The sequence below is a fragment of the Nuphar pumila genome, chromosome 3 (genome assembly GCF_984573655.1).
Source record: "Nuphar pumila chromosome 3, dmNupPumi1.hap1.1, whole genome shotgun sequence".
Classification (NCBI taxonomy): domain Eukaryota; kingdom Viridiplantae; phylum Streptophyta; class Magnoliopsida; order Nymphaeales; family Nymphaeaceae; genus Nuphar; species Nuphar pumila.
This window is the reverse complement of record NC_143251.1, coordinates 34,230,887-34,241,707: the sequence shown is the minus strand read 5'-3', so window position 1 is coordinate 34,241,707 and position 10,821 is coordinate 34,230,887. Positions and strand designations below refer to the sequence as shown.

At 36.2% G+C, this 10,821-nt stretch overlaps 1 protein-coding gene across 1 annotated transcript; it reads right to left on the bottom strand.

Moving 5' to 3' along the window:
* Positions 1 to 500: 500 nt before the first annotated feature.
* On the bottom strand, positions 501 to 9,887 carry LOC149842544 (uncharacterized). Its single transcript, XM_090000688.1, has 5 exons — positions 9,660 to 9,887; positions 6,864 to 7,043; positions 1,335 to 1,420; positions 1,106 to 1,232; positions 501 to 1,034 (listed from the first exon to the last, which is right to left on the bottom strand). The coding sequence occupies exons 1-5, from the start codon at positions 9,885 to 9,887 to the stop codon at positions 741 to 743; spliced, it is 915 nt and encodes a 304-aa protein (XP_089856814.1). The 3' UTR covers positions 501 to 740.
* Positions 9,888 to 10,821: the final 934 nt, after the last annotated feature.

Genomic DNA, 10,821 nt, shown 5'->3' with positions numbered 1-10,821 from the left:
TGCCTTAATTATGCCGATTCTTTCAAACAACAAAATTATGAATTCTTAAAGGAGGCCAAGCCTTATGGCATAGCATGGTCATAATGCTTTAACACAGAAAGTTTACTGATATTCCTTTATATTAGCAAATTGTGGATGGTAGATGATTTTATCTGTTTCAGTTATTATCATCAAACAAGATCACCGTGAATAGACAGTCCCTTTACATGCAAAAAATAGGCACATACAATTGCAGAGAATTTAAGGAGTATTATCCGAAGTCTAGTGTTTTTAAAGTTTATGCACGTTTCAGGTGGTTTAAGTGATCTAATTCCTATTAATATGTCGGTAACCACCGCATTTATAAATAACACTACTGTAATTATTGCACGGATTGATAAGAGGAATCCCATGATACATATTAGTCATAAATAATTGCCAGCGTAGTCCAAGATAAACCACACAAAATAAGGCTTGTGCTTGAGCAGCAAGTGTCTGTACTGTGGGTAGAGGGATGAAGATATCTGAAGTTCTTTAAATAGTAGATAATCCACTGCGTTTGGATAATGTACAACTGAATTTCTAACACCATAATCATAATAATAAACATGACCCACTAATACCACATGAACATGTTTGGCACCTTGACAGGTGCAGAGCAGGTTACCAATTACTGAAGGTAAAGCAGCAGCACATTTCCAAAGACGAACACTATGTGCAAGTTACCCTACAAAGTGGCTGCAACTTTTGGTGAAGTTTTTTCATCTTTTAGCAGTCACTGGATCAATTTTGGTTGTGCTAGCTTGTCTTGGTTTCTTCACAGGACCGCAGCTCTCTTCTTCCATAGATTTGAGCTTGTTCTTTATCGCTGCTATCACTGATGACCGGCTCATATGTCCAGTAGAGCTGCCAAATGTACTGGATTTCTTGGGGTCGTCAGCACCTTTAAATGGTTTTGATGCATCAGCTGTTGACTTCTCACCAGCAAAGCGAACGACTAATGGGCGACCACAAGCCAGTCTCCCATCCATCTTCTGCACGGCCAGTTGAGCTTCCTGCATCCTCACTTCAATCACAGAAATGAGGAATTGTCATGGGATCAAAGAGAAATAAAATGGCAGCTTACCTCTCTAGTACTGAACTGGATGAAAGCAAACCCACGTGGTTCACCCCGTTTTGGACCATGTCTATGCCACAAAAAGTCCTCAGAGATTATCTTACCAAAAGGAGCAAACATCTTAATAACTTGGGATCTGCCAAATTTGGCATGCACATGTTAACCAAGCAGGAATTTCCTGCGCTACTACTAAGCAAACTGCCAATAAAATAGACAACCAAATGCATGAGATGCATACTCTGTTAGTCGCTGGTCAAGGTTACCAATGTATAACCGGCTTTGACACTTCGTATCAACAACAGCATTTGTATCTTGTTGCCGGTGCTGTTAGAGAAGGCAGAGTTAGTTGGTGACAAATGACACAACAAATATTTGCAACCGCCAAAGAAAATTTACTTATATAAAGAGCAATCAAGGACTTGAAATGCCTCCCTTATTATCCAACTATTTAGAACAAAGAATCATGAAAGTGTCAGGTCCCTTATGTCCAAGCCAAACAATGACACAGTATTACTATCTACAAGAAGTGTTGCAAACAAAAGTTGAAATGTGAACTGTGAAGTTATTGCACTCCGACTTCTCCTACATTCAAAAATGGGTAATATGCACATTCATTGTAGTTTCAAGACAGACCTCATTCAAGTTCAAGACGTGAAGACACTTATAAAGAAGAAACCATAAAATAAGCAATTATGTATAACAAGCCGCATCCAATAGGCCATATTGTAAACTGACAAACTGATGCAAAACATATACTATCTTTTGAATTGTTGCGAGCACGAATACAGTCCTCCATAGATTTTTAGATTATCTTTTGAATCTTCTTCTGTTTTGTAGACAAGCCTTTAGGCTCAATTTAGGAGCTATATAATCAAAAGCGCTACGCAATGCCTAATCGGTAGACCCCTAAAAAGACTAGGGAAGGACTAGTCAGTACCTCAATTAAAAAACAAAAAATATACAAAATATACAGAAAAATATCTTTATTTATTTTAATAATAAGATGTTTTCATCAAACAAATACACAATTACACATGCTTTCACTATATATATTCAGTATAATCAACAAAATATGCTTTCAGCCTTTCAAAAGAAAAATTGATTGTAACACACACATATTTTATTCATAGCATAATCAGAATATATATATATATACAAAAAAAAAATCATACTTTCTGCCTTAATACATACATATATAAATAGCAAATTACATAACTAGTAATACTAAACATGCATTCAGGCTTTTACAGAAAAATTTACAAAAACTCACACATACATATTTCATTTTAAGCCTTTAACAGAAAATTCATTAGAAACAAATTAACACGCATACACACACATATAACATAATCATTTACAATTAACCTCATCCCTTTGTACGTTAAAATAAGAAATTGTAACAATAAAAATGACTAAACTGCCCTTGCATCTAGGCGAGGTAGCTTAGACACTGACTAGGCATCCTAGTCGACAAAATTGGTACCTTTTAAGGTATCCATCTAGGAATGTCAAAGCTTAGGTATTTTACTTACGCCTAGGCCGACTAGTCGGTGCCTGGTCGGTGCTTTTGACTACATAGTTTAGGAGTCTCAAAAGGTTCCTTATGACTTATGAGTTTTATTCTCAAGCAAAGCTTCCCAAGTACTAAAGTTGGTTCAAAACTTCAATCGGATTCTTGTAGGGATTGGGTTTGGAATTTTAGACTAGGGAAGAGTTAATATGATTATTTGATGTATCTTACATTTTGATTTTGCTCTTGGACCTTTTCCCAAGGTCAGTGGTTTAAGAGTAGTCGGTAGATTGACATTTTGGTGATTTTATAATAGACATCTCATTTTCAAGTCAGTAAGGAGATCAATCTAGTTCCTTTTTCTCACTGTTAGATCGCTCGTATAGATTTTTGCTATCAATTGAATATCAGAGCAACTGCTGGGATATTTGCTAAAAACCCTATACTGCTATATAGAGGTCAATGAACTAATGGAAAACGATATATTTGTTGAATCAAAAGTAAGGTAAGATTATAAATCATTGACCTTTATATTAAGATATACATAGCATTTTTCTATGTTGTATTTGTCTTGTATATACTTTAGGTATTCTTTCTTTTGATGTGTATTCTTGTACATTTAATTTAAGTTGTATTTATGGTATACTTTAGGTATGCCTTTTATGTATTTCAGAATAGGTATACTCCAGTTATACCCATTAGATTAGTAAGTATATTTATGGTATACTTTAGGTTAAATTGGGTTTTTTGGTCATTATCAAAATGATAAAATATTTTATTTTTATTTTTGTTTTTTTTGGTCATTTTTTGAATGACCAACTAGCCGTTGTGGTTTGTAATAGCTAGTTTGACCGTTATGTCTTCCTCTATATATTGCTCATCTTTTGTAATAGATGTGTGTGTGTGTGTGTGTGTGTGTGTGTGTGTGTGTGTGTGTGTGTGTGAATATTTTTTATTAATAAAATATTTAAATTTTTATGTCTTGTTTTTCCTCATGACTATGTATGGTTTATTGTATCTAACCAAATGCATTTGAATTTCATTTATGTTTGATAAAATTATTGTTATTCTTTTGTATTTCTTGTGTCTTGGATTCTATGCCATTTCATGACACTTCAAACAATCCATAAGGTTGTATCATTCTCCAAGGAGAAGACTTCAATTCAATGAAGCATGGACCACTTTTATATCAAACATAATTCTTAATAAAAACTCAAATGATATATTTCAGACTAAGTAGCTTTTTGAAATAAACTTCAATATCATAACCTGAAATTTGAATTGAAAGAGACTCAACATAATAATAACTACATCGAAAACCAAAAGACCCATAACCTGCTGGACAGCCAGTGGATCATGTTGTGCCAATGAGTCAACACATGATGTACGGTATCAAATTCCCAAGTGCTTGAAATGACTCACCCATGAATCTAAAGCCTCACTCCTGCATTTCTTCTAATTTTCAGCTGGCCTATGAGCTAATGCCAAACCAACAATTGCATTCTCATAATCATACATATTTTCTTATGGCCGGTACATCCCTTCTCATCATCCTTGATTAATATAGAAGGTGTAAATTAGCAGTTTCCTATTGGTTGCTCCCAGCATCAAACTATATTTTTCTGCCCAATCACCAACATCCTAAAACTCTCTTACAGAGCTCCTAATAGCAGATATGTTTCAACCATCTTCAAGAGTCCGTTCTAGCATCTGCATAAGAAGAAACAAACCTCCCCTTGTCATGGCTCCAATCATCATGAGAATTCTCACAATCTGCTACCATGACAAATTTTCTTTGTCCCATCTGTGAAAATATTGCATGCATATTACCTTCTTAATTTTGTTCTTGACATTATTGACCACCCTTTCTAGCTCAAGTGTACCATGCCACCCTTTCCAGTGAATTACGCTCACGCAATTGGTAATATTTCTCCAAAGTCTGCTGCATGTTCTAGCTGTGCCAGATGCTCAGCACAACAATTCTCTCAAGTTTGCAGGAGTTGGTTTGCATTCAATAGAAGTGGTCAAGCTGACAAGTTCCAAAGCTAAGCATCTAGGCCTACCCTTGTTTCCATAGCTTCTACCATTAACCCTTAAAAATGGATAGGATGAACTTCAGCATCACTGTGATACTCAAGGAATCCATGTCACATTAAAAAGAAAAAAGAAAGAATCTTGAATGGCAGCTAAACAGCTGCCAATTTCTTGTGAAAATTTCATTTTTTATATCTCATATTTTATTAGTAAAAATAAATAAATTTTAAAAATAGAACAATATAAAGTGAAAATAAAGAAAACATTAAAATATGTGAAAATATAGGAAACCTTTTTTCTGAAATTTTGATGACAAAATAAAGAAAATAAAATAATATTTTGGGTGCTTAAATGGGTGACAAAATAATATTGTGATATTTTTAAACAATCCCCATATTTATCACTGTGGTCCAGGCCAAGGTTGCCAGACTAGGAAGTGGAAGCGGGAAACGATACAGGAAGCGGAAGTGAAAAGCGAGGCATTTTAAAATTTATATGAAGTGAGAAACGAAGTATCAATTTGAAAGCAAAACAGGAATAAAAAGAAGCAATATGAGAACTAAATAGGAATCGAACAAGAAGCAAATAAAAACTAAAATAAAATTGATTATTCTTATACTTCATGATTTTTTAGTAAAAGAATTAAAAAATCTAACAATAATGGTTACCAAATTAGAAAAAACACGATGTGAGTGAAAGCGTGTGAGGAAGCACATGAAAAACAAGAAAATAAATGTGAGAAAAGCATATAGCATACTTAGAGCTTGACCGTGTATCATATCCATTCTATAAATGTGACAAGGTATACACTTACATAGCATAAAATTCGATATGCACAACTATCTTAAAATTGATTTATGTTGTAGATCTTGATTCTTGTCAACTGAGACAATTATCACTGGGTTCTTTGAAAAATAAATATGGAAGCAAATGAGTTAAGGTTGTACAATTCGATGAGGACTACTGAACTTGCTGATAGTAACGTTGTAGATATGGTACATAATGCTATTACCTATTCAATATTGTACTTATTTTATTCAAGTACTCAATCGATTTAATGTTGTGTTACAGGTTTATTTTTTTAATGGATGTATTGCCTAAGCAATCAAAGTGATAATTACTTTTAGGAAAGCATAAACAATGTGTGTGGGAAGCATAGAAGAAAGGTGGGGTGAATAGAGATTCCCATGAAGTTCTGGAAGCGAGGAGTATTATGCTTCTGAAGCAATTTTCTGGAAAAAGAGCTTCCAACCTACCTAAGAAGCTTCGGGTAACTCCGGTCCAGGCACCTATGATCACCACGAACCTAAATTGTTCAATAGCAGGCACCAACACCTCAAACACAAGAATCAAGATGATTCTCACATGCAGAGGGGATGCTCGTATGTATCCAGGACCAACTTGCATTCAACTTCAAAAGCCCAACTGAAATCCCTTTTCGTCATGGATAACTATGTTAAAGACTTTTTTCTTTTTTCTAGCTATTCTTCAGAGATTAATTGGCTACCTTCGAGGGTAGCCGCCTCTTACACAAGAAAATACTCACAAAATTCCTGCATTCTCATTGGTTCCCAAATGATTAAATAGGTAGCAAGTTACATAACAGAAACAACTGAAACTTACCCTCAACATCACCCACGTTTTCTTCACACCAGATACCTAATTGAACACCATGACAGATGGAAATCCTTAACAGATAATCTACTCCTAATTGACAGAAACATACCATTTACACCTAACTCAGCATATTACCAGGAACATAGTAAATCCCAAAGTGATTACACATAACATACAACAAAGCAAACATATAATTAAATAACTGAATTACTTCCACATGGTGTCAAACTAGTGATTTACATCAATCCCCACAATCCGAAAAGCGTAATCAAGCCCCCAACTTTTCATTTTTCTTTTATCCCACCAACATCGAGCAACGTCCTAAGCTAACAAAAAACCCCAAATTTACATCACGTCTAACTTCTATTGGTCACTACCGTTAATTCATCTACCTTGACATGTAATCATCCTCATCTACGTAAAAACGGGCAGGTTGGGTGGTGTGATAAAGATAATCATGAGAGAGAGAAGAGAATAATGGACAAATCTGCACATGAACAAAAAGAAAAAGAAAAATCGGAAAATGAGGATTAAAAACGAAGAAGGGGAACCAACAAACATTAGAAAGGGGAAAAGAACAAAAGCGAAAGAAAAAAGGGAACTTACACAAGAAGAAGAAGAAGAAGGAGGAGGAAAGTTGCTGGGTTGAATGAGAGGCATACTGAAGAAGGAGGGAAGAGGTGTTGGGCGGATCTCTTCGTCTCTCCAACTAAGCAGCCATCTTCTCCTTGCACACACAACTCGCTTCCCGGCACCGATTCCCCGCTTCCCACCGTATATCGTGGGCTTTGTTAAAGGGAAGTAACATCGCAGAGTTGCCCTACATTGTAACGTAGGGAGTGGGAGGAATGCTAACGGGTCACGTGTTATCCGACATCCGATCCAAACCCAAATTTGAATCCAATTAACTGGATTATGTAACCCAAGACGAATCAGGTTAATAATCGAGTTCGAATTCGGTTTATCATTGTACTACTATTACCGAACTTGGTGGACATCTGAACCCAATCACATATAGTTAGTTGAGGATTCGGTATTTGTCCTTTCTCCATCTAATTCCTACTTCGAATTCAATTAGCTGATATTCTATTAGTCTAATCTGGTCCGCAACCCAAATGCGAACCGTTTACATCCCTAGGTGCCCGCAGTGAATAGATTAGCGCCATTACATTCCCCATGATTTAAGATCATGTAGCTCTTCATTGCCTAGGCTTTGCCATAATAGGGCTAATAAATACCATGACCCTAGTCTTAAGATGTTGAAAGCAACCCCCAAGAGCAGCTTCAAGAAATTGAGCATCAACATCTTGGAAGGGATTTGAATATGTTACAATATATATATATATATATATATATATATATATATATATATATATATATATATATAGAGAGAGAGAGAGAGAGAGAGTAATGGGTATGTGCTAAGCCAATTTGGTGCTAATAGCGTACTAAATTGGTTTTTTGGGCTTTTTCATTTTATTTTTAAATTCTGACCTTACACATGTGATTTATGTACTTGATTTTAGAGGGATCAGCTATTGAAGCGATTGATTCCAACACATTGGTAGGTTTTTATAAAGTTCGAAAAATCAACAGTTCAAAATCTTTGTAAATTTTTGAGGCTTCAAACATCATTTTTTTCATCGAAATCCAAGTGTGAATTCTTAGTAAATCGACCATGCCCCAAAAAATGGGCTGAAACCGCATAAAAAGCATTGGAGAAGCCCCAAAAAATCCATTTAGCATGAGGTTTAGCACCAAATTGGTTTAGCATGGACCCATTTTCTTATATATATATATATATACATACAGTCGTTCTGTATCATGATACCATACGGTGGTACTGTACCATAGCTTATGGTGGTATATACTTGATTTTCATTGATCCAAGCTCCAAATGTGCCAAATATAAAATCTAACCATTGGATCATATTTAGCATATGCAATTTATTACTTTTATTAAAGTTGATTCAAATATAATGTTTTATGCTATTTTTAAATTATCCTTATTTTCATGAATTGTGAGCAGTTGATTTTCACCATCTCAAAACCAAATAATATGGCATATTAAACATGATTAAACATTCTCATATAGTAAATACATCATGTTAACCACATCTGAATAGTAAGATTTGCTATTTAGTGGCTAGATCTATGCAAACAAGTGTGTGTTACCCTATGGTATCATGGTACAAAACCACCATATATATATATATATATGTGTGTGTGTGTGTGTGTGTGACTGATCAATAGGTATTCCTTCATTTCGAAGGCAAAAAACTGTAAGAACACTCTGCCTGCTGGTGGGACCTTAGATTTAGGATCCATTTTTGAAGGCAAAAGACCTTGATCGAGGTCTATCAATTCTTTAAGCGCAAAAGATTGGTCTTTTAGAGCTATGTTTCTTAGCTCTTTTCTCTTTTGTGACCTCGTTTGAGGCGTCACTTATAGTGTGTGTTTGTGTTTTGTTTTTCACTATAACACTATATTATTACAAGGATGAGGGAGGGTTTCCTCTAGCCTTAGGCTAGATTACAAGTTCTCAAAACAACAAAGACTTGAACACCTCTCAAACACTGATTACAAGGGAGGTTGCTGCCTTCTAGGCTACACTCAACCTTAACATAATATTCTGCCCCACAACAGACAGCTCGCTAAGACTTGCGGCTGAGGGAGGTTCACAGTTTAAATAGACTGTGATATGTCTGCAGGAGGGCTTGCTGCGACAGCAGCAGACTACAGTCAAGTCCTGACGTCGTTGCACACACTGGATGAGGTGTGACTAAGGTGTGCGTCACAGGAAGCTGCGTGAATGATGTAGCGTGTTGTTGTGCGGCGATAGTGCGCATCGCAGGAGGTGATGTGGATGTTGTTGTGCGTTGTTGTGCTGCGTTAGTGCACGTCGTAGGAGGTGGTGCATGCACTGTCAAGCATGATGCAGTAATACATGAGCATGCGGCTGCAGAAGTGCGTGAGCATTGTGTTGTGTTGTGATGATGCGTAAATTACTCATAATTATAATATATTTTTATTGCATAAACGCATCATTTATAGGTTTAAAATCCACACTTAGATGCATATAGATGTCATTGAGCTACAGTTTGAATTTTGTTTGAATCGAACTTAAAACGAGAGAGATCACATTTTTAGTGAAACGGGTCAGACCTCCGGGCAAAATGGGTCATTTCGGATCCAAACGCCCATTTTGGGCCTTGGATCTTAACAAAACGTACCCAATACAACCCACATCAGCCCAAATTGATTTTTGAAAAGAATTACTAAATACCCCCTCTAAAAAGGGCGCCCAGCAATATTTTTGCTTTTAATCCTTCTTTTGGAAAATGCGAAAAATGGGGCTTTGCCTATAAAAACTAATTTTAAAAACCCTAAACAGGCCTTTGCCTTGGAAGTTGTGCCTCCCTCTAGCCGATTCTCAATCATCCATTCTTCTTCTTCAGCCACAAGTTGCCCCAACTCTTCTTTTGGGTTGCTTGGCCTTGCCAAGCTCTCCCCAGCCGCCATCTTCTTCTTCCATTCCCTTCTTCTTCCATATCTTTCTTGCTTTTTTTCCTTGCTGAACCCAATGCTACATGTTGTTTTGCAGGTAGAAGTAGACATGTGATACGCCATTCCCTCTTGAAGTGTCGTCTACCACAAGAGGGAGCAGCCGGTCCTTCCCCCCCATCCGGCTCTCTGCATCCCCCATAGCCACCAGCCTTCACGCCATTTTCGAAGTAGCTCCACCTGCACTTTCCTGCAAACTGCAACAAAGAGAGGTTAGACAACATCATCGAGGTTTGGGTGTGCATCCCCATGGCAAATTTTGTTCCCCATCTACCCCTCCATTCGTCGTACATCCGGATTTAGGTGCATCTTCCTCCTTTCTTTTCTTCTAGTGTAAAAACCCAAGTGCATGTGAGTTTTAATTTCAGGTTTGTATTATTGTCTGCGTTTTCATTTCTTTTTCAGCCTTAGAATAGGTGTGTTAGTGCTTGAACCGACACTTTGGATCTAGTCTAGCTGTTTGGTTTAATTGTGTTTTTGTTTCTTGTTGCAATTTTTATTTCATTTACATTATTTCCCATCTAGCCGATTTCGGTCTGTTCAAGCAAGAGGTATTAGTCTTTGTTTAATCAGCGTATTTCCTATAGCTTAGCTTAATTCTGAATAGTGTCATTAGTCATTATGATGTATTTAAATCGCTTGTGATTCGATTAAGCTCATATGTATTGTCAACCAATGACCAAAAATCGGGTAGAATTCTTCTACCCGATTTAGGTATTTATCAAGAAATGCATATAGTAAAGTTGTTTGCATATAATGGGTTAGTTGTCATTAGATTGAGTGTTTTCAGAATTCACCCTTTTTGGGTTTCAATTTACATTTGATATGGGTGATGGATTCTAGGCTATAACCGAGTAGATATCCTCTTCTCGATTTAAGCAAATGATAGATAACGTAGATCTTGTTGATTTTTTTTGTTTTGAGTATTAGACTCCTATTAGTTAGCTTCTAATTTGTTGTTTGATTCAGTAGTAATCATATGTTATTTGTTTAGTCATGT

Coding starts and splice junctions, on each gene's coding strand:
- LOC149842544 (XM_090000688.1), bottom strand. CDS start 9,887: ATGGCGTATCACATGTCTACTTCTACCTGCAAAACAACATGTAGCATT. Junction 7,044..9,659: donor AGGGAGGCACAACTTCCAAG/GCAAAGGCCTGT, acceptor CCTTTAACAAAG/CCCACGATATACGGTGGGAA. Junction 1,233..1,334: donor CTTGACCAGCGACTAACAGA/GTATGCATCTCA, acceptor CAAATTTGGCAG/ATCCCAAGTTATTAAGATGT.